At 34.7% G+C, this 23,747-nt stretch overlaps 3 protein-coding genes across 3 annotated transcripts; 1 reads left to right on the forward strand and 2 right to left on the reverse strand.

Moving 5' to 3' along the window:
• The first annotated feature begins 48 nt into the window (after positions 1-48).
• On the forward strand, positions 49-18,763 carry LOAG_16683 (hypothetical protein). The gene is made up of 25 exons (XM_020449334.1): positions 49-484; positions 605-683; positions 1,163-1,245; positions 2,170-2,476; positions 3,026-3,115; positions 3,251-3,340; positions 3,839-3,927; positions 4,346-4,438; positions 4,543-5,418; positions 5,643-5,812; positions 5,975-6,259; positions 6,579-6,763; positions 6,873-7,008; positions 7,292-7,390; positions 7,528-7,626; positions 7,766-7,841; positions 7,929-8,071; positions 8,355-8,466; positions 8,839-8,970; positions 9,244-9,362; positions 9,515-9,946; positions 10,153-10,363; positions 15,181-15,242; positions 17,233-17,368; positions 18,154-18,763. Exons 1-25 carry the CDS (start codon positions 77-79, stop codon positions 18,286-18,288), a joined length of 4,647 nt encoding a protein of 1,548 aa, XP_020307143.1. The 5' UTR covers positions 49-76; the 3' UTR covers positions 18,289-18,763.
• A 1,567-nt stretch (positions 18,764-20,330) lies between these two features.
• On the reverse strand, positions 20,331-21,012 carry LOAG_02921 (hox-type homeodomain protein; the record flags this gene model as incomplete). The annotated part of the gene is made up of 2 exons (XM_003138458.1): positions 20,331-20,626; positions 21,009-21,012. The coding sequence occupies 2 exons, from the start codon at positions 21,010-21,012 to the stop codon at positions 20,331-20,333; spliced, it is 300 nt and encodes a 99-aa protein (XP_003138506.1).
• A 469-nt stretch (positions 21,013-21,481) lies between these two features.
• LOAG_02922 (homeobox domain-containing protein) lies at positions 21,482-23,458 on the reverse strand (the record flags this gene model as incomplete). The annotated part of the gene is made up of 2 exons (XM_003138459.2): positions 21,482-22,089; positions 23,065-23,458. 2 exons carry the CDS (start codon positions 23,456-23,458, stop codon positions 21,644-21,646), a joined length of 840 nt encoding a protein of 279 aa, XP_003138507.1. The 3' UTR covers positions 21,482-21,643.
• Between the last annotated feature and the right edge of the window lie 289 nt (positions 23,459-23,747).

Below are 23,747 nucleotides of genomic sequence, written 5' to 3' on the forward strand. Positions count from 1 at the left end.
TTTTGTTTTTCTACGTTTTTATGCAACATTTACTGGTAGTAAGTATATTTTGAGGATCATAACTTATATTTACTCGATGGATGAAACTGAAAATTTTCTGATGGAAGAGAGTCGCCGAACACGAGGGAATAGTGACAATAAATTGACGTGCCCAGAAGAGAACGTTATGCAGAAAGGCGTAACAGATGAGTTCGAGTTTGAGGAGGCAGTGGACAGATATGGTATCCGTACAGGTGTTACTCCCGAAGTCGCGCATGTAGAATCTGATTCCACGGAGCGGGCTTCATTAGTAACAAAAGACCGTGAAAAAGTAGTTGTGGACAGAGCATGCTCACGTTCTGAGACAAGTAGAAACGAAAGTTTTGGTGAAGAATTTGACGCTACAAGTCAAGATGTTCAAGAAAATCAATGTAATGATCGTAGTACTGGAAATGCTGTCAATGAGTTGGAAAAACAAAGCTCATTAGAGATATCGGAAAATAAGGTAACATCTTAAATTTGTATCTGACATGCTCTGTATTACAAATTTTACTTGAATGTCGTTTTAAAATCAGAGGTGTTAAGGGCGAGTTCTTGATTTTTAAACTGAAAGCACTTGCTGCAGGTTGAGGAAACCACACATGGCAGTCCAGAAACAGCAGAAATACGAAGTATTTATAATACTGGAAAACCTCATTCACAAGGTTTGTTTAGCTAAGCTAACTTCAAGTAGATTAAATAGGATGAACCAAGTAACTGGAGTTGATGATCCAGATCTTTTGAATCTTGAATAGTTTCAGCATATTTTTTCCTAGACTTTGCAAACTGCAATAAGTCCTGTTATTATTTTTAGAAAGACAATTTTCAAAGATGAAGAGTAATCTGTCAACTAATTGTTTAGTGTTGGCAAAATTATTGTTGATTACTGATTCTCAATATGTAGTGAAGCGCTTACCCAATACCTTAAATTTTAAACTAGTTCTCTGTTAGAATACCCCTTTCAGTACGCTCAAGGAGGATCGGTTTAAGATATTATAACTAGCTTCAAATGAGTTTCAAAATAAGTTGCGGAAATGAACAAAGTAAATTTAAAGTCGGGACTCTAATTTTATGTGTACCTACAGAGTGAAGAAAGATACTTGAAGATGACAGTTGTTTGGTCTCCTTTAGCGTTTTATTTCAGGTCCGAAACACTATATCCCTCCAGGTTGGGTATATCACGGTGAAAGCGACGGGTATCGGTATTATGTAGGTTGTGCTGGAGAGGTGAGTATCAGCTTTTTTGTTTGTCAATTTCAGTATTTTATACCAGTTTTATTTTTTCAGGTCACTTGAACACTTCAATTTTCCTTACCTTTGCTGCTCTGCTGGAATAAAAAAAATAATACCTCATGTTATTTAATAGGGAATATGCGTATTTTGATTGAACACAATAATTTCCATTAAAATATTTTTGCACAACGAAAATTTTCCCATTTTTGTTGTTAACAGATAAGTAGTCTGATAAATTCATTTGTTACTTATGACTGGTTGCTTTTTTTTTGCTCAGTTACAATTTTTGCTTGCTGTAGTGAGCGGTCGGTTGGCCATGCGCTTCTTTAAGTCTAGGGTATATATACGACCAAATGCCTATCATAGTATTGCATTTTCGGTTTGCCATTAATTTCTATTTTTTCAGTTTGATAAACCATTTGAAAGTAATTATTTAAAGAATTTTCGCAGTAAACACTAGTTTGTTAAAGTGTTATTGTAAGCTAATATTTCCATAGTTCTATGTTAGTTAAAAGAAGCGAAACGTATTCAAACAGATATTTTACAAGGTTTTCACCGAATCTGTGCCAGCATCTTTCCACAGTATAGGGTTATAATGGTGGATAGTTCCCATTTATATGGACTCATTTCCGGAAATGCTTATGTGGTCGTTCCATAAATACGTCCAAGTACGTGGGAAACTTTAAATACTGCCACTTATTGGTACGAGGTGTTCGATTTAGTAACGCACAGTTGTTGTCTCTTTCATAAGACCAATATACTCTCATATTATGCGGTTGCCCCATTAATCGACCAAAAACCTCCGGTAGTTTGAAATTTAATTTAAAACTCTGCAGAGGCCTTGAAATGTTTAAATTATGTTGTGAGAAGAGAATCATGTTATTCTAGTATTTTCGGAGTGTAAAAGATCTTTTCCAGATGTATTCAGTGGACAGAGATGGCTACTGGTACATGCAGGATAGCACTGGCAATTTTATCCCATACACCGGTTATCAGTATAACCGCGGAGCGCATAGTTCCCTATTTCCGCGTGACAGTCAAGGGCGGTTCATTTTACCGACAAATGCGCGTGGTGAAAAAGCTTTCCCAGTGGATACAAATAATATGCCAATTTTTCCATTCGACACAACGACTCATTTGCCTACGTTCCCTGTAGATGAAAATGGGCAACCTGTATTTCCAACTGGTGCTCTTGGAAGACCCATCGTACCGATCGATTCAAACGGTATAGTTCATTCGCTTTAATAATTCGAAAAACCGTCATTTTCTTTGTCAACTTTTCAGACTCTGTTTTTCTTCCTTTTCACATTAATGCAGAAAATGTAATTCAAATTTGTTTACTTACTCCAATAGCTTTGTCAAGGGATTTCTTCTCAGCGTTTTTCATTCAGCTGCAGAACTGAGTAAACTGCAGCGTGGTGCACAATTTATGGAAATTCTTGGCAGTTGTCTTGCAGATCATTTTTAAGCTTTTTGTTCTAGAACATACATATAGATCATACTTCTTTATTTTGACTACATTTCTGCTTGTAAATTCATTTGTGCTCTGTTTAGGGAAGATTAAGTATAGGAATAATCGGTGCTACGAAATGCAAGTTTCCAAAAGAATCTATGATAACCTATCAGTAGCAGTGGTGGTGATAAATGAGTGCGGAAGTCAGATTGTAGTTTTTTATTCCTTTTTTTAATGCTATAAGTTGGTCGATACATAGCAATTAATTGGAATTATATCACGAATAAGATTTTATTGTTAGTCCTATTGTAGTTTTTGCAGGCCTTGCTATATTTCCTCGTGATGCGAATGGTCGGTTCATATTTCCATCTGGACCGAATGGCAGACCCACGGCACCCGTAAATATCTATGGTATTATTTAATGTGCAGATTTTTTCCAAAATTTGAACAACTCAAACTGACTAATATCATTTCACTGTTGAAATAAATTATGTTAAAAGCAAATAACATTTTATCTTCCTAATCCGTTTAAAAAATTCACTGCAGGTGTCCCAGTAATGCCGTTGGATGAACAAGGCAAGCCAGTAGTACCTTACGATGCAAGCGGAACACCCCTCATTCACTTGGCTAGTGATGGTAGTTTTGTAATCCGTGTTTCTGTGTTTTTTTATCATGAAAGATTTCAGCTTACGTCTAGCCTTTTCAGTCTACGGTTAGTTTGGGCAACCAAAAACAACAGTCAGAGGAATGCGGCCAGTGCTACTATAGCGGCGCGTATTGCATCACTACAGTCATGTTCTGTTCTTCCTTTACTATGATTTGTTTTTCGTTGTAAATTCTTTTCTATGAAAAATGGAGCAGAAGGCACTGAAAGGAAAAGTACTAGCGTAAATTGGCATTATTGGTATTTGGCTCGATTTGTAGGCATAAATCGATGTTTTCTGTGTGTGTGCTAGAATGTGGAATCGAGCGAATCAATGATGCGCCTCGAATGTTACTCACCTGAGCCGAAACTCTCTGAGGCTGTATTGTATCAGTGCCTGAAAAAGGCGAAAAGTGGTAAAACGAAATTAAATACGACTTCATGAGTAGGCTTCTGTTACCCGTCCTTTAGTTTTGCTACTCATTTTACAGGTATGACTCCTCTCACTGAAGAAGAATACCAGTACTCTTTGCAGTGGAACGACTATTACAGCCGTTACTATAAAAATACCGCAGAACAAGTATGTTGTCTTTAATTTATAAGATAAATATAATAAGAAAACAGTTCAAATATGCAGGATTGCTGAATTTAAAGTTGTTATGGTCGTTCCACAGAGATCTTCGATTATTTATCAGCTATCAGTCGGACATGACTTTTGGAAGAAAAGCATTACTAATAATTAAGCGCAGTATCTAATTCACCTTAATTAAGCTTTCTCAGGTTAGGTCCTACCTGCAGGTTGCTCAACCCTTTGCAGCCTTGTCAACAGGAATTCTGCAGAATAAATCATTCCCTAATTTGTCGTTACAAAGTGATGCTTTTCTAACACTGTACTGGTTTTATGGACTCATACAGTTTTCAAAAAAAATTTCCACATTGCCCAATTCTATTTGGTCTTTATTGAAATTACAAGTTTGGATTAGTGGTGCTTAATTTAGAAAGTAAGCAGTTCAAGTCAGTCTGGAGCGCAGCCAACGACTACGGACGATACGTATGAACAAAAAGCGAAGAATATGAAACTGCTGAAAAAGGTAGGCCAATTTGATCAAAATCTCAAATCTTGAGGAGGTGCTAGTGGGACAATTCTGATTTGATTTCCTCCTTCACTTCTTAATAAACACTGATCGAATTTCAGGTTCGGCCAGAAGACATCGATTTGCCACCGTGTGTGCCACCTCCACCGTCAACACAGCCTCCTCCGCCACTTCCGGACGGATCTGCTTTATCTGGTAAAGTTGAGAAAAAAGCAACTCCTGACCCTGCTCTGAAGGCAAAAACCAAAAAAATGATTGAAATGCAGCTCAAATTCTCGCGCAAAAAGTTGCGCAACGCAGTTCATTCCTCAGTTGCAGTAGTGTCCTCTAGTGAAACGACAAATACGTCTGTTGAGCATACAATATCACCGCGACAACCGAGCGATTCACCGGAAAATATTGACAAAGTAGAATCACCAAAGGAACGTCCTCCTCCTCCTCCTCCAGTGCATGTTCCAGCACTAAATCTATGTATACCACCAGAACCTGATAATAATACCCAAATCAAGGAATCATTTAATGCGGCCCTCGATAATGCACCGAAATCAATGGATTCACGGATTATGCAGAACCTAAACAAAAATCCCAGTGATGATTCAGGAGTAAAGGAAAAAATCGCTGTCTTGCAGACCTCAGTTCAGACCTCTTCGACCCCTTGCAGACCTCAGTTGGGGCCCACCTCAGTTCTGAATGTACCAGACAACGCAGTCAAAACATCTGGCGATATGGCGAAGAACTTTGGAAGTCCAAAATTATTCTCCGACTTATGTGGAAATTCGATGAATGAATTTCAAGTGGACAATCATGCCTTCGGAAAAGAAATTAGGACGAAACTGGATGAATGCCTCATTGAATCAAGAGATGGAAAAATCACACCTGAAAAACAGTCGGAACCTGTTTTGACAGACGTCACTGTTACATTAGAGGTTGTCTCGGATGAGCACCCTCAAGATAAGGAGATTATTGAGGAAGAAAAGGTTCTATCTTAATAATCTGTTTTGTTATTGAAATTTTTCAAGAAAGAGTGGGACTAGAACCCTTTTGGGATGGGTAATTTATAAAATATTGCAGGAATTATGTTAGGATCGAGTAGTGAATTTTTAGAATCTATCCAATTATTTTAAGGCAGTATTTCATCACTATTTCACTATCTTCCGTCTCAAAAAAATACGATGAACCGAATTAGAATTACATGTTTTAGGTGGCAACCAAAACAAGACCATCTGTTGGTAACAGTTATGAATCAAAAATCGAGAATCAGACATTGCGAAGGCGTGATGACAAGAATGAACTTATTTCGGCTTCACATGGAAAACGTTCTGAGAAGAAGATGCGTCATCGTGATGCGTCGAAAGAGAGAAGACGAAGAACGTAGGTTTTAATTTTATAGATTTCTGACACTTCGGAAGAACTGTTTTTCTATAGAGCAGTGCATTCGAAGAAGGGAATTATATTAATTTTTGCAACTATGATCGTTTATGTAAATAAATTTTGGTGGTTTCCCTGGATTTTAGTGATGAGTAAATTTTTAAGTGAGAGCGGCCACCGACGCCTTCGAAGTCGATCATCATATCGTGACTCACATCGTAGAAGTCGTTCCCGAGGGGTGAAGCACAGAAGCCGTACTCGAAGTCGTACACCACGTGATTATTACTGCCGTAACAGATATCGTTCTCGAAGTCGAGATCGATTCTACAAACACGAGAGTTCTTACTACGACCGACGTGATCGACGTTATTGGACACCTGATGCTGAAGACAGATATTCGTATCGAAGACGACACTCCTCATCTAGAGAGAGGTCTTCGCAACATGAAAGGTCATCAAATAATTTAACTCTTATATATTCCTATAAATTTTGCAAACTTTCCTCTCGTATAGTGGCTGTAATTTTAGATTAGTTTTATTTTCGGATTTTTTAAAACATAAATTTTTTTTAAACCCAAAAAAAACACCAATGCATATTAACACTTCGTTTTTCAAAGAAAATTCCCACGTATTTTAGTTATATTTATCCATTTCCTTTAACAGCAATGGCAAACAATTTCTTAATTGTTTGCCATTGCTGTTAAAGAAAAGCTACCTTACCTTCGTTTATAGGTGTCCAAACTCAAAAAGGAACACTACTAAATTTACAGGAGTACAAGCCGAGACTTAACGCCAACAGGTGACAAATCAAGTAGAAGCCGTAGTTATTACGAACGATCAAAAAGTCGTACTGAATCACCGGTTCCTTCGCGGCACTCTTCTGTTGCTCGTTCGATTTCACAATATAAGACCACGGATAGTCGTAATCGAAGCTCCAGTCGTCGTAATTCTGCTGGTAATGAATGTTTCATACTTTGACATTTACTAAAAATACAAGGGTTTAACGATTACTGTTCTTAACAAAAGATTTGCTACAAGTTCATCATCTCAGTAAATTTGTTCAGAATACGATGTTTCACAAATAACAGAACATGAATCCGGAAAATCACCGCGACAACCAGCTGAAGATGTGGAATCCATTGACGGTGCAATTGATATGCACAAATCAACCCATCATTCAGCAAGCCCTCGCAGTGAAAAGTATAATTTTTAAATTTATTCAATCAACTTGCGCAGATTTATGCGTCAAATGACTTATTTGCATATCAGGTCAAATGAAGATTACAAGGCCTTTCAGGGGGAGATCTGATATGTGGAGAGAGATTAATGGATATATCCATGAATGATGCAGAGGCGAATCAGTGAAAAAGATAAAATCTTCTAACTGCAAGAAGGGATATTCCCTTCTTGGTTTGAATTTCAGTAATTTATTCAGGAATCAAAGTTTAGACTTGCTATTTTTTAATAAAGTCACGATTTTCAGGAGTTCGGTAAAAGGGCTTGAAGTTAAAGCTGAGAAATCAAAGAAGCACAAAAAAACTAAAGAAAAGCATAGAAAAAGAAGGAAGAGTCACCACAAAAAGTGAGTTACATTAATTAAAAGAGAAAAAAAAGTGGATTTTGTTGTTTATCTCATCATCTCGATTTCTATAAAACTTGTTAAATTTCTCGTGACTTATGGGCTATCTTTGTTTGTACTACAATTGTTATCGTTTTTAGAAGAGATAAAAAAAAGGGAAGTCCATTTATGGACGAAAGTGAATTAGATGAGAAATACAAGGCGTCATCAGTCCTGTCAGAAGAAACAGATTTGAATGTGTAAGTACAGTTATTTTCACGTTTTTTCCCAAGTTTGCCACGGGGTTCGTAGCCATTGCTGACGTTTTCTTCAAGAATGCTATTTGCTTGCTTTACATCTTTGTATTCACTAGATTAGTAACAGGTTTATCCATTTCAGGAATGCATCCTCAAATCAACTAGCAGATGAGGGAGCACAAACAGTTCCCAACAAAGAGCTGAATGACTTAAAAAATGTAAAAATTTTCAATTAACTTTCTTTTACCTGAAATTCTGAAGTTAAAAATGATAAATAAAGGCCGTAATTTTATAAATCCATGCAGGAGAGAACAAAAAAGAGGAAGGAGAAGAAAAAGAAGAAAGAACGTCACAATACTAGCACGGAAAGAAGTGACGTTACGAAAAAGGCCTCACAGGAAACACTGGAAGATGGTGAAATCATCACCGAAAAAGATGTATCGCCAAGGTAATTTTTATTTCATCATCTTGTTCATCCTTTTTTATTTCTATGTTTTTGCCATTTTTATCATTCATCATAACTAGTCAAATGATTACTGTTATGTATTATGTTTAATCAGCTTCTTATTCATTGCTGAATTTCAATAAATTCAATTATCTGCAAACTTTTGCTGTTCAAAATTTAAAAGAATGACAGTACGACTTTTTTCTTATCTTTGTAGATCTGTAGTACTTATTCACTTTTTTTATTTCAACTGATGAGTTCTCTGACAAAGTTTTATGGATTCTAGAGTAAGAGGAAAAGTGGTTAATTATGCGACATCGGAATCAGAAGGGGAAGACAGTAATACGAGAGAATTGAAAAATCCGATTGAGCAACTAGCCGGAAATTGTAACACAAAAGTGGGTTTTCACGAAGTTTTAGTGGATTATTTGTTAATTGATTAATTTGTTAGTTGATCAACTGCCTTTTTAATGCATTAATAAATAATAATTTAGAACTGACAAATAGATCCAAATCAATTTTAAGGAAAAATCATTAATTAAAAGATAAAGAATAGTAGTTTAGGGGGAGCAGAAGCAGCTTTCGTACTTTACACTGATGTGATATAAATGATTTTCATCGTTTGAACAGATGATTTAGATTCAGTTAAAAGGGTTCTTGTTTTATTTTTGGCTTGACAGAAGAATCTTTTGTGACAATTAGATTCTCTTGGAGTAGCACAATAATAGTGGATTGTAAAGAATGTTTTTTTAAATGAGTATATTTTTCAGGGTACTGTTCCCTCTACGATAAAATTTTCACTGAGTTCTAAAACGGCAGAAAGTCCTACCAAAGTTAAAGAGGATTTTAACGATGCTGAAATTATTCGGTCATCAGTTTTATCATTCGATCTTGTTGATGAAGTATGTTTGCAATTAGTTTTCTGCAGTTTCTTTGGTGTTTTTGCATTTGAAATCGTGCTTCATATTAGGTGGTGATATTCCTTTGAGTAATCCTTGAAATGACAATGAATCTAGGAAAGGGTTGTAAAATCAACAAAAAGCTTGATATGTTTTTTATAAATATAGTCGAATAATGTTACTCATCAGCAGAAGTTGCTGCGAACTGTTTTGAATTTATCAATTATCATACATAAAACAGCTTTGTATGCTGGAATCTTTAATGCTATATTATAGGCACTGGTTCCTCCAGATGATACCACTATGTCTAAATTGGGAAAGAAAGCAAAACAAAATTATGAGCCTATAAATCCTAAGAGGGAGATGAAAATTACAGTGGACCTCGAAGATGATGGGTAAACCTTTTCCCCAGTTTGCAACCAGCACTTTTCTTTCATATCGAATTCTTTACACTTTTTTTTTAAACAATTTTTGGAAACAACGTAATGTTGTTTCGAACTTTCACTTGATTTGCAACTTATGACCAAATCTTTTCAAATATTTGTAGGATTTCCAGTAAACTTAAAGATTTGACCAGCGATTTCAACGAAATTACTGCTCGAGAAGCAGAAAAACTGAAGGCGGGTAATATCACGGAGGCAGTGAATAAGCTGAAGGAACTGCGCGGATACGTCAAGTCGAAAGTGGCAGTTTCGAATTCTTCTACTGAAACAGAAGCAATAAAACAATTTAACACAGCAAGTGGTAGTGATTCTGCTTACGCTGGGCATAGTTTAGCCGATGTTCCGTTACCAAAAGGAGTGCAGGTAGCAGTTGATGTTACTGAACGAGTTGGACAAACTGCGACACCTGGAGTTCGAACCCAGGAAGCTTGTACTAGTGCTAAGATCGATTTAAAGGATAGAGATGTGAGAAGAAAAAAAGAAATGCTTAAGCGAAAATGGGAAGAAGATGAAGAGGATGAATTGAGCAGACTAAGGTACTACAGCATTTGTTAATTTAGCTTTAATAAACGCTATTTGAATGAATTTTAATGAAAATTAGATCTGTAACAGCCGATGATTTTCTCTTTTGTCTCTTTCTAACCCAAATTTAATTATTTTTATGTTGCAATTTGGTAGATTCAGATTTTATTTAAGTTTGGTTCCCATATCAGTGAAACTATTAACTTCAAATGCCTTTCAGATACGAAGCACTGCGAAGTAAAACACGAAGGTTGATGAACGATCTAAAAGCTGAACGGCGTCGCCTGAAAAGGGAGCGCCTGCGTGCTACCATTGCAATGCGACGAGCTCGTGAACGATCGGTTGATACTAGTGTAGATGAGATTTTGCTCGCCGATACTTCTGACACTAGCGAAACAGATGATTCCGAGGACTATTCACCCTCACATAAGGTTGATTTTTTTGTAAGGGTGCACTTATATGCATAATGAATGTTGAGAGTTAGATGTTTTGGGGTATCGCGGAAATACAATCATTCCCTTTATTAAGGTGCTGCCAAAATATGCTATTCCTGTACAGTTACATTAATTGCGCTAAGCTTAGTTTTCCGATGAGAACCAAAGCGCTAATGGCAGTTTTGTTGCCATTAGCCAGCAATGATTATCTAATGTCTCGATTCAAATATGTGAGTTTCAAGTTAAAAATGGAACCGGTCACTATCTTTCAATAATTAGTTGTTGCGTTTTGTTAACTGAAAGATCATACATAGTTATCAATTTACACATTTTTCAGTGATTTTTAAGATTAGTTGTACTTCCGGATGAGACTAAAATTCGTTTTCAGGAAACTTTCAACTAGGAGATGGTATGTAGTATTTTGAAGGATTCTATCTCCTTGTGAATTCCTTAAAGTTCAAAAACTTTTGACATCAGTACCACACCGTTGGGAATAGAACGATATTAATTAAACAAAATTTGACATAAAACGATAATTAAACAAAAAATTTGACGTGGTATATATTTGGTGTTCATCATCACTACGTGAACGATTACATGTTACCTATTTAAAAAAGGGGAAAATAAATTAGTCTTTTTTTTTTGTGCTTAAGTGTTAATTTATTGCTGTTGTATCGCTACTGCTATTGTTTTAAGATATTCCCATTTTATGAGATTTTGATTTGCTATCGTCAAAGGAAGCCGCACTGTCACCCCATATCATGAAGCTTTAATTTGATCATGTTAGATCATCCAGCTGGCTGGCTGGCTGGACTTATTGAATTGAAGTGAAATTAAATTAAAGCTGAAAGCGAATGAAGTACGAGAATGAGGAACATTTGAATATATGTAATCTTGGTACATATGTGAGAGACGCATAGAATACAATCTAAGAAATTGTTAACATGCTCTTTGTAATGTCGTTTGTTTTTTTTTTTTTAAATTATATTTCACTTAAAATGATATGTGAAAATTATGACAAGAAAATGAGTAAAAGAATGAAAGCGTAGAGATAATGTTGGTTGATAATTTATGTGGCAGATAGCTAAGGAGTTTAAAGGTTATGCGGGACTGAAATTAACTAGATTTGATATCGGAAGAAGGAAGAACAAGGCTATCTGGTTATTAAGTGCAGCTTTATTGATGTAGAGTGTAGTCTTATACAAGCTTCTTAAAAGGCTTGCGCTTCTAGCTATCATACTTTACGTTAATCTTTCTTTCGACCGATTTTGGTGACGAGAGAAATAAAATATAAGGAAAGGAAATCTCGTAATATGAAATTTCGTAATATTTTTCATGCACTTGGTTTCGATGATTTCACCCCCTGCTTTAGGTTTCAAAAATCATTGACATCTGGTTGAAATCTCTGTTTCGTTCAGTTATTCGTAAATAGGAGTATTGTAGCTTATGTCTAAGACAATCATGTATTAGAAAACTCATTGAAATGGAGCAATTAATCGAAGAAATTGGCACATTTCCCTTCTCATCTCTTCCAAATAGCTACTGCTATCGTGGAGGGTCATCACATAACATTATCCAGAATGGGTACTGCGACTTTGCTTTCGCCGATCATGTGCCTTCAAGCTTTCCACCCATCTTCACCATAGTGCCATTTTCATTCTTTTTTCCCTGCATGGTCGGTATGTTCTAGTTTCAAGCACAAACCATTTCCTACATTCTGTGTTGTCAATTTTTTCAAACAGTTCTGTTCTTCCTATCATATTACATGTGTTGTGTAATTTTGTTTCTTTCAAGGAATTTTAAAAATTCCTGAACAACTGAATTCCAAAAAACTGGAAGTCCGTAACTTTAAAGACTAAAGCTATATCTTGCTCTAAAATCTTTCATATCATTATCCGTGAACTATGGCAAAGTTGTCCAGAAATAGTTTTATTTTGACATTTCGATCATTTGCATGTTTGAATGTACGTTTCGTAACTACTTTTATTTCAACTTCCTGATTATGACAAAAAGAACCTTCATGAGATTACTGCATTCCTACTAGACAACGGATTGCTCTGAATTATCCATTTCTTGTGCTATTGCTTTTGTACTATTAAGAACTTAGTTCTAACAAGGTAACTTTAAAGTATTAATTTCAGATATTAGCATCAGTTACATGGTATGAAATGCTTATTGAATCCAACGAATCATCTTGGCATCTCGCCCTACTCTTTAAAATCTCTAACATAACTCTTTAACACATTTATAACAACGTAGTAATCTGTAACATAACTCTTTTGCAGGCATATTTGTTTCGTGTGTTACCATAAATTGTATCTTGAGTTATTGCACAGCTTTTCTTTGTAATTCCATTTTGCTACTGTCCAAGTCGATAGTCCTTCCCTCTGTTGTACCTATTTATTTGCTGAGTCGGTCTTGATTAAATTTCATTTTGACTTTATTACGATATTCTTTGGTAAGAACTGGTAACTCAGTTCTGGAAGTGATTCCATTGTACAGTTCCGAAGACTGTGCTACTCTGGAAGCCTTACAAATATAAAATAGTTTTAGAGGTTCCAATGAAAATGTTGAAGGAAAGGAAAAGTACCCACTTAAGATGGTTTACTTCATTGAGTTAGTAAAGTTGTGGTGGGGAAGAGGTAAATGATACTTCGATCATTTCTATCAGTAACAATTCATTATTATTGTTGAACATTAAAGTGTAAACCCTTACTTTGTATTCCATTATGTTGCTGTGTCCTAGGGCACTTGTTCAGTTTTGGTCAGAAACAAATCGATCATCAGTGCTGTACAATTTTGACCGTTTTTTCCTGAGTGGAATCAGTGCTTTGCTGAATCAATGCTTTGCTAAACTACCATTTTTATCGTTTATAGTATTTGGTACTCCAAATTTTTCCCATTCATTGTCCTGTAGTTTGCATTAACATTTTTTCAGTTTGCTTCGTTACTATTCTCCAAAATTGTTTCTTACTTGAAAAAAAAAATGTTTTTAAATAGAAAAGCGTAAGAATTCTTCCAGACGGAAAAATTGGGAAACGTGTTGGACAACTTTTGGTGTTTTCATTCACTTTTCCAATCTTTGTTTCTCGCTACCGTATCCTTTCACTCATCATCGCACCATCTAACTATCATCATCACCCTGAGAAAATAGATTAAAAGAAAATAGATTTTTCTTCCCTTACATCTTCAGAGAATTTTACCTCTTGTTAACATTGCTTTTGAACTGTTTTTGCAGTTTTTGGGGTATCGATTTTAATAAATACTGCATTTTGACTTCTCTGATTTGATTACCTGAATTTCTTGTTCTTCTTTTCCATCATCTGACAAAATACTTTTTCGATGCATAACATAAACTGGCACTGGCACTCAGTACTTACTGTGGTTTCCTTTTTTTTTCTCATACATTCCACCCTTAAAATTTGTTTCCCTGCACTTGTGGAAACATCCAATTTTACTATGCTATTCTTGTCACCCTCAAATACCTTACTCACAGATAAATTTTTCTTACTCACAGATAAATTTTTTTTACTCACAGATAAATTTTCTTACCCACAGATAAATTAGTCTTACTCACAGATAAATTTTTCCCCACAGTTTGTTTGCTGGGAATTTTTATACTTTGAAAAAATATGCGAAATGGTATTGCAGTATCATTCCTATAATTTCTTAATAAGGAAATATGAATGATTGAGCACTGACAATTTTTCTCATGGGGATGGAGAGAATGAGTTGTTTGGGTAATGCTTTTGTAAAATAATTGAAAAAATCTTTTTTTTTCAAGGATTAAAGTTAGTGCACTGCATTCTTGTCTGCTCTTAAAAGTTCATAAATACTTTGTAGTATTTATCACATACTAATCCTCTCTTTTCATTTCTGGTTATAAGGCCCTCACAGAGGAAAGGAAAATATAAGAGATGCCTCGTCATACTGAAATGCTTGTAGCCAAATCGAACTATCACGCCATTTTAAAGTTTTATTTTTCAAAAAATGTGTGTCAGTAATTTAAGCTGCTGCATTTGGCACTTTTCGGGAGCAAGAATTAAGTGAATTAAGAAATTAAATGTATATTATCTATCATTCACCCAATTATGGATATGATTTTTCTCTTCTCTAGAGAAGCTCATAATGGTTGTAGATGTAGTGCTATGCACTAAAAATAATGAACGGAAATCGACGACCAAAAAAAGTACTAACTGATCACTCATTTTTAAATGCTTTCAGCTATTATGACTTCGCTGTCTTTTCTTGTCTACTTTATTATTCATAGCTCTCTTTAGTTATGACAATATCCAGAATTTTAATGATCCTTTATTACTAATATTCATCCTAAATTTTTCTGGCAATTATTATCAGTTCGAATGTAGTTCAATAACGGTAAAGTGTACAGTTTTCCTGAATTTTTTTTATGCCATTACGGAAAAGATTAAAAGGGAGAACAGTAAGCCAAAAGGAAGAACTCTTATCTAACTGTAAAAACATATATATATATAGATTTTGAAAGAATTCTTACAGATGGTGATTTTTTCTGGCCTTTTCTAACCGTAAACAAGCCCGATGGAAAGGTGTACCAAAGCCCATTTCCCAGAGTAGGTGATCAGCGCATTTTATGGGAATTTTTTCCGTGATTTACTGCCAATGAAGCATTGAAACAAATATTAAACATCTGGAAGTTATTTATTTATTTTTCGATAGGTGTTAATAGCAGTACCGTAAACCCGGATTGTACATATACCTAAGTTTTCGTTACTTTTGTTTATTCTTTTTTGTTAATTTAATATGTTGATTACTTGAAAAATCATTCATTTTTGCAGAGGAAGCTGCTGAAACGAAAACGATATGGTGGAAGAGAAGCCCTCATTGTGCATTCCAACACGTAAGAATAATTTTTTAAGTAAAAATAAATAATTCTGTTTCTTGAAACGGTAGACTTTTTTAATTTTAAAAGTGTGGGAATATAGCGTATACGGTAACTTCTTTATGTATGTCGCTTTTTATTTAAAAGAATCTCCGCTTTTGAAGGCGAAATGGTTAAGAGGAGCTTAAATCTTTTTACAGTAGACACTATGGCGTTTCTAAAACGGTTTTTAATAGTTCATGTTTTGAAGGGCATCTTTTGGACATTAGCGACTCACTGTTTTATTGTTTAACTTTGAAATGTGACAGTTTTACTCAGTTAAAGAAAATTATCGTCGAAATTAGCACGCGGATTGAAGTTTACCCGTCAAGTGGTAATTGAAGTCAAGTGAAGTTTACTCGAAATGTTACAGCATGTCTTGAATCCTTAAATTAAGGATATTAGCACAGATAAATATATTTATGTCTGTCCTACATGAGGGTGTTTGTCCTATCTGTATGTGTGCGCTCTGCGTATTCGCGGTTTTGCGGCTATGGAAATGATGAGAAATCCCATTTCTATGGTTGTTTATTGGGGACGATTTATGATTGTTGAGGCTAATTATAGGTAAATATCATCTTCTCTCCTTCATCCTAAGTGTTACATATTCCGCACTCTCCTTTGTCTTCTCTCGCTTCCTCTTTTTATGCTATTTCTTTTTCATCTTAATCTTTTTTTGGTATAAAATCAAAAACTTGGAAATTTTCAGAGTCACCTATGGAAATGTTGGGCAGAGACAATATCTCTTCAAGATTTTCTTTAGCATACTTGGATATGGGATAAAGTCTGAGGATGAATTCTAGCGTTAGGGATGTCCGATAACACTTAATAAGACGGATTCTGGTCTTGTTTGCACCATACTTACCGGTCGTCACTGTTGACCACAACTTCCCTCACACTGGTTTCGAACTAACTAATTAAATAGTTTTTCCCTTGAAGAGGGATGTTCCTAAATGAAAGGAGAAAATAATAGCAACTTGGAGAAGTGCCTTTCAATTCTCAATTATTCGCCTGTTTGACTTCCTGTGTTCTAGGACTTCTAAAATCTTAGGAAATAACTGCGCTGTTGTATTTCTTATCTCTGGTCTCCGAAAAGGCCTTGGATGAGCGAAACAACAATGCAAATTCTCATGCTGCGTTACGATAGTTGAGCATTTTTTTCTCAGCTCTCATTTTTTTTTTCCGCTTCACTGAACATTTTGGAATTTCCTGAATACTATACCTGTTTTGGGGTCGAGCAAAACTAACGATAGGCGAGCTTCGTTGAGCGGAAGAGTTTCCACCCGAAAATTGGAGATATATAACGAAGTTGATATGCATAACCACATATTCTTAAAACCAAAATTTAATTTTTAGAAATGAAATGAGATCAGTGCAAACTGAAATGAATTCGGTATATATATGTATATTTTCCCCTTCTGATAATTCTAGTTGAGTTTGCTGGTGTTCCTATACGGTAAAATACGAGGAGCATCAGTTTAATGCATGGTACTTTTAACTTCCTCATGGTTTTTGAAATACATGGAACAGTGACCGGTTTGATGATGATTTCGTTTTTCCACATCTATTTCCCATCTCATTTGAATCATTGGTTTTTTTTTTCAAACTAATTGTTAAAATCGAATATTTCTGTGATGAAACCACAAATATTGATTTCTGTCCTATAAATTTTTCGGAACTTTTTTTCGTAATCTACTTTTTCGGCTTTTAATTAGACCAACAACTACAGAAGATAACTCTTCTGAGATCTTATAAGGAAATAGCCCATTCACACTTTGGTGTCGTAAAATATGCTAGGTCAGTACAGTAATCTCCAGCTTGCGACATCTAGTGGACTTCGGAAATAATATGTTACGTTATCAGAATATTCGTTATTCTCTTTTTTTCATTGTGCTTCGAACTTTTTTTTTAAATTTCAAGTTATTGTGATATATTGTTTCAATAATCAGAACAAATTTATTTATTCAAGGAATAAAATATGTGGATTAAAACGACGTGTTATTGATGATGGCAACATCAAGCAGCAGCAAAAGCAGCATCAAAATGCAATGAGCAGTGAGAATCGAGAACAGCTGGAATCAAATGCTCCGAACAATTTGATTTTGGTAAGTATCCTATTCCACTCGGAAAAAGTTCAATTGATTTCACATTTTTTGACAAGGAAAGAGTACAGCTGGTTTTAATATGCCAATTTAAAGTTTATCATGGACTTTTTTCGATGGGAAGAAAAAATGGCGAGAGTTCGTTCATAGTTGGACTTAATATTAATACTGACTTAGATTTATATGAAGGTCTATAAACATATCCAGTCATATAATTTTCCTCAATTTAATGAGTTATTAGAATGCAGGATAAGAAAGCTCATACATAGCTATAAAGCTTATATTTCTCTATAATCAGGTTAGGGCGATTTTTATTAACTTCCCAGGAACAAGTTAAAAGATTCATATATAGCTTTTCTAGAAGTTTTTATATATGTGCATGTCCCCTGGATTACTGTGTATCTATATTTATATGCCTTTTTATTCCCGTTAAATTTTATGATGCTAATTATAAATGGAATAAATCAAATGCACAAATCATAAATGTTTCTATTGATAATACTTCTCTCTTTAAGCTTCATTTTCATTAATGAGAATTGAGAGAGATTCAAGTAGAAAATTCCTGTTAGAGCAGTACAGACGATGTATGCCAAAAGACTAAGAATGGCGCAAAAAAAAAAAACCAAAAATTATGAGATCGAATTGTTACAAATTATTAAAATATTGATTAGAAACATACTATATGCATTGATGAGAAAAATTGTAGTTTATACTTTCTATACTTTTTGTTTGTAGTCCTTATTGTTCTGTTAATACATGATATTTTCAGCCGTTTCTATATTTTTCAGGAACTTCAGCAGCGCATAGGTGGATCAAATGAAGGCGCATTAGCATTGTTGGAACAGCTAAAGAAATGTCTAATCGGTGGAGCGGTGAGCTCGAATATACATCTCAATCCAGAAATAATTAGAAAAAATGCTTAAACATTGTTCTTTTTTTTCATCTTCCGAACTTGTTATTATATTTCCTAATCAGCAGTTTATTTTAATTTCGACTACGGTATTATAGTAGTACTGACAAATTTTCTTGGCTGTTCATCGTTTTATTTTAGCTTAAATTTTCTGCATCTCTTGGAACCATTATTGATCAATAATGTAATTTTCTTTTTGTTATCAATTTTGTTACATTTCGTTTTGCACAGTGCATGGAACAGATACAAATTAGTGATTTTTATTTGTGTTGGGAAGTATTTTATTATTGTCTTGAATAGATTTTATGCTCTATCCAATTGAAATAATGAAATTGGTCATTACTTTTTTTAACCCACAAAAATTATCTCTTTCTCACGAAGTATCTTCATTTATCTTATTCTCTTCTCTTATGATACTTAAAAGGTCAATAAATGAACTCATGAGTAATTCAGGCAGACTTCCAGATGAGGATGTTGGTTACTGTATGTGGGAAGTAAATGGATCCAATGGTCAGGATCAGCAGTCATTTTAATGAGGCAATAATAAAATTCTGGGAAGATAAACATGAGAAAGGGGTTAATAACAAATCTGCTAAATTTTGCTTTGAAAGATGAGAGGTTAAATATTGTAGGCTGGAGTCATCGAATTACTCTTCAAATTTGATGGCATATGAAGAGATTTGCATTTGAAAGACAAAATTTAGGAGTATTTGGTGTTATACTGGTCAAAATAGTACATGGGGTGCATCAAGTTATAAGTGGATTAGCACCTGTAATTTAGTATCCAGGCGGTTAAAAAGAACACTCCTGGAAGATTTATCTATAATGAACTAAAACTTGCACAGTTCCACTTCTGTTAAACATTCAATATTCTCAAATGCAATCTTATGTTTAGCATGGTTTTTGGTGAAATGTAACAAAGCTTCAGGAATTTGTTGCGTATTGAGGTTTTTTGACGTGAGAAAAAACAGGATTGGAAAGGTCAAATGGAGTAGGTGTCAATTTTATACGGCTCAGAACGACTGGACAAAGATATTAGTGAGAAGGTGCAGAGTGAATAATTATAGAATCAATGAAATTTTGAGGGGAAAAAAAATTGATTCGTGATTTTCGAATTACTGGGTACGACGATCTCATTGCTATTAATATCACTGATGCTGATTTTACTGCCGAAAAGGAATTTCATACAACAATAACGCTTTCAACTTTCAGAATTTCGATTACAAATTGTGCAGAATTGAGCCAATTTTAAAATTTCACTTTTCATGATTTGAGGAAGACTCGATGGCTAAATTAATCCAATTACAATAATGCGTCTGTTGATTTGAAATGCGAGAGGTAGATTTAGCAATAGTTCAAACACTGATTACAATACCTGTATTTGAAATTTTAAAGTTTCCCATTTTCTGTCAGGTGCAAATGGAAGTTTCATATGTTTTTTAACTAATTAATGGGCAATTTTTAACAATGTCTACTTTTTTTTCTTACAACTTATGTGATAATAAAACGATATTGAGCATATTTTCACAACCGTGGAGTTTTTTTTTTTTGGCTTAGCATTTGTGGTTATATTTGAAAATATTTAATTCTAATTTGAATCTTATTCTTCTAAATGATCTCAATGTATGTTTAAATGGGATAAAAAATCAAATTTTCTTTTAAATTTGTAAAAATTTATTGACTAGTATTTGAAGTACATGTACATAAGTAACAGGAATTCACTGTGTTGTTTATACCAAAATTTTACTAATTTTTGCATTTCAATGAATTGTAACTTTTATGAAAATAAGGATTCGCTCTAAGCGCAAAACTGGGCGATAATGACTATCTAATTATGTCCTGTCTATTATACTTCAAAAGTTTTTTTTTTAAAAAAACTTATTAAATAAGAAGAACTAGCTTAAAACTAATTATGACATGAAGGGAGTAGTAAATAAGCTTTTAAGCTCATCATTGATTTTATATTTTATATATATATATATAAAGATCCAAAGTTGGCGTTGTAATAAAATAATACATATATTATAGAGTGATTAAATATTTTAAAAATTAGAATCAATTTTCGAAATGATGAATATTCCTGTGCTCTTCCCTTGCCTTATCCTCCTTTTTCTTCTTCATCCGTCGATTTTGGAACCAAATTTTGATTTGTCGCTCAGTGAGACCCAATGTTCGATTTAATTCAATGCGCCGTCGTCTGGTCAAATACTTGTTGTAATGAAACTCCTTCTCAAGTTCCAACGTTTGCTGGCGACTGTACGTTTGCCTTCCTCTCTTCTTACAGTTATCTGCAATGAATGCCTTTTTTTCTTTTTTCTTTTTTTTTTTTGCATTTTGTTTCTGGATCACCGCTGGAAGTGAAGAGCACAGGAATACATATAGAAGTAAAGATGCGAATATGCAAATTTATACAATGATAGACACTTATTTGTAAAAATTTTTCTTTTTATTAAAATTTTTAACTATGTTTACAAAATTAAAAATATATGGGATGTAAGAGATGCGAAGTGTGATTGTAAATAAATCAATGTAATATTTTGGAAAGCTTCAGAAGATGGCGAATAATGCGAAATAGCTTCCTTGCATTTTGCAAAATAATAAATTTATTCGAATAAATCTAAGTTTTGAAGTTTAGAAGTTTTAAGCTGAGAAGCTTAAGCTGAGAAGTTTAAAACTCTAGCATTGTTATCAATAACAAAAAAATTCCAAGCTAGAGAGAGAGATCTTTAAAACTCATTCAAATTTTGAGATAGAATAAAAGTTAAATTGAATATTAAAGCTTGAAATTTATTGTGAGATTTTGGTGAGCTGTAATTGTAAGAAAAAAACGACAACTTTTTTTGTCATTCATAATTCCTTCATTTGTTCATTCAAACGAGAAAAAGGCGCTCATACAACATTCTCATATACGGTAATCAAATCAAATTAAAACCAAAACTTATGATCACAATCAAACATACAATGCGTCAAACTAAAAGGGAGAATTGCTTTTTTTCTGGGGGGAGGACAAAATAAATTGAAATGAATAAATTAAAATGGAAAATTAACACATAAAATTTTGTAATCGAATTTGTGCAATTCTAACTCCACCCAGATGAAATAAATAAATTATTTTACTGGTTATCATTGGTTGCAATACTTTCTTAAGACAGTAATAACTTAGCCATTTGCAATTGTGCGGGAATAAATTGACCGCCTTCCTTTTGGTCGAATAACTGCTATTCCTTCTAGTAAATGAGCATTAGTTTGTCGCATATTCAATAATCAATGAAAACCACCGGTAATAAAGTAAAGAAAAACATTGATCGATGTATTATAGCACATGAAAAATGCACACATACAAAATATAAAATCCATCAAATTAGATTTCATATATTGGGCGGACAAATAGGATAGGGTACGTAGGAAGCCGGATGAGGTGGTACCTGATTAGGCCATGGCTGGGGCATTGTTGGCATCGCCGGCATGCACCAGCTTGCGCCAGCGGCTACCTTTTTATCCACACGTTCATCCGCTGCAGCAGCTGCTGCGGCTGCGGCTGCCGCCGCAGCAGCACTGTCAACGACCAATTGTTTGGGTGGATTCGCTGGAAGCAAAGCAGAATGCTCATTTTGCTCTTCACACCGATTCTTCTCCTTTTTAGCTTTCATGCGACGATTCTGGAACCATATTTTGATCTGTCGATCGCTCAAATTGGTCTGTAGCCGAAGTTCCTCACGTTGTTTTTTACTCACGTAACTGCTTTGTTGGAACTTGCTTTCGAGCACTGATGTCTGATAACGCTGATATGTTTGACGACCCTTCTTCGATTGTGCTGCAATTTTAGATCAAACAAAATTCTCCCAGAAATTTCCAAAAGCCTTTTTCGAACTCGTTCACTTCGTCATTTTGAGATTTTATTTCAATTTAAAAATTTGCATAAATTTCGTCTTCAATTTTTAACAATTTTCGGAAATTTTCCCCATTACCAAAAATAAATTTCTAAAAGAATTAATTTATGAAGAAGAATGAATGAAATTAAAAATGGATCAAATATTGTCAACTGATTGTGAGAAACATCGATATGAAGAAGATATTTAAAAAGGAAGCGGAGAATGTGGGTGTGAGATTTCAAAAATTAAATTCAAAATTCTTTGCAATTCCTAAAATTGCTGTGGTTTTATAAAATTTGACAAATTTGTAAAAGTTAATTCTCCACTAATAATAACTTCAAGTGTCACATGTTCCATCAAACTAGCTAAATTTAAAGAATTGATCGATAAGCAAGCGTAATGTTATTGCGTAAATGACTGTAATGAAGATTATCATTAGTCGATAAACAACAAAACTACAATAATAGTGATAAACGGGACATTAAATAAAAGATGATGTGATGAGATTCTTTATAAATTGACACCTATAATGACCACAAGGAAATGCTTCAGAAGTTTAGAAAGTTTGAGAATCGAACTATGAGTAGTTTAAATAATAACCGTTGGGCTGATTTGAATTATATGAAATAAATTTCATTTGAGTGTAAATGAATTAAATCTTGAACCCACTAATCGAATGATCTACGGAACCCGACGAAGTGCTTCATTAAAGGGAATGAAGATGGTATTAAATAAAAATTTATGGACAATTAAATAAAATAAAAAGAGAGAATGAGTATTAGCACTATGTATACACCCATGAATTGGCCCTTAGAGACACGATAGATGGACAAACAAACACAAAGATGACTGAGTGAAAAAATTGAATTAAAATGTCAGATAGCCGCCGTAAACATATTTCATTAAATTTGACTCACCATAATTTGGCCAGTGTGGAGGTGCATAGCACTGTGCCGGCCAAGCAGAAAATGCAGCCGCAGCTGGATTCATTGGCTGTCCGAATTGTTGGTAATAATTAGGCCAATTACCATATTGCTGTACATATGCAGCAGCAGCAGTCTGGTATAAGGCTGGATCTGGTTGAGTGGTTGTCGAATTTGGGTCACTACTATCGGAGGAACCCGAAGATTTCGTGGTGGTTGACGAAGAAGTGGTATGACCGACACCTTGTGTCATTTGTGCAAGCCGTTGCAAATGATCATCTGTTGGAATAACGGCAGCTACTGCGGCTGATGCTGCCGCATCCTGGAAGGTTCGTGATCCGGAAGCCGGAAATTCGAAACCCATCGCTGAAAGCGTTGGTGCGTTCATGCTATTGATATTAATTTATGGCTGTTTCTACCACTTACACTAAAATCGCAGCGAAAAAAAAAAGCCGAAACGGTTGATTAGTGCGGATATGGAGGGGATCAAGTGGATGGATGGATAGATGGTGGATCAAATAGCTGGTTTGGATGGATCGGATGAATCGGATGGATGGATCGAACGGATGGATCGGATGAATCGGAGGGATGGATTGGATGGATTGGATGGATGGATGGATGGATGGATGGATGGATGGATGATGGATGGATGGATGGATGGATGGATGGATGGATGG

This window comes from Loa loa (genome assembly GCF_000183805.2).
Source record: "Loa loa unplaced genomic scaffold supercont3.13, whole genome shotgun sequence".
NCBI lineage: Eukaryota > Metazoa > Nematoda > Chromadorea > Rhabditida > Onchocercidae > Loa > Loa loa.

Bases quoted from the DNA above. Each gene is read 5' to 3' on its own strand.
- LOAG_16683 (XM_020449334.1), top strand. From the start codon at position 77: ATGGATGAAACTGAAAATTTTCTGATGGAAGAGAGTCGCCGAACACGA. The intron at 5,813-5,974 runs GTAGGTTTTAAT...TAAATTTTTAAG, and splicing joins AAAGAGAGAAGACGAAGAAC to TGAGAGCGGCCACCGACGCC. The intron at 8,467-8,838 runs GTGGGTTTTCAC...TATATTTTTCAG, and splicing joins CCGGAAATTGTAACACAAAA to GGTACTGTTCCCTCTACGAT.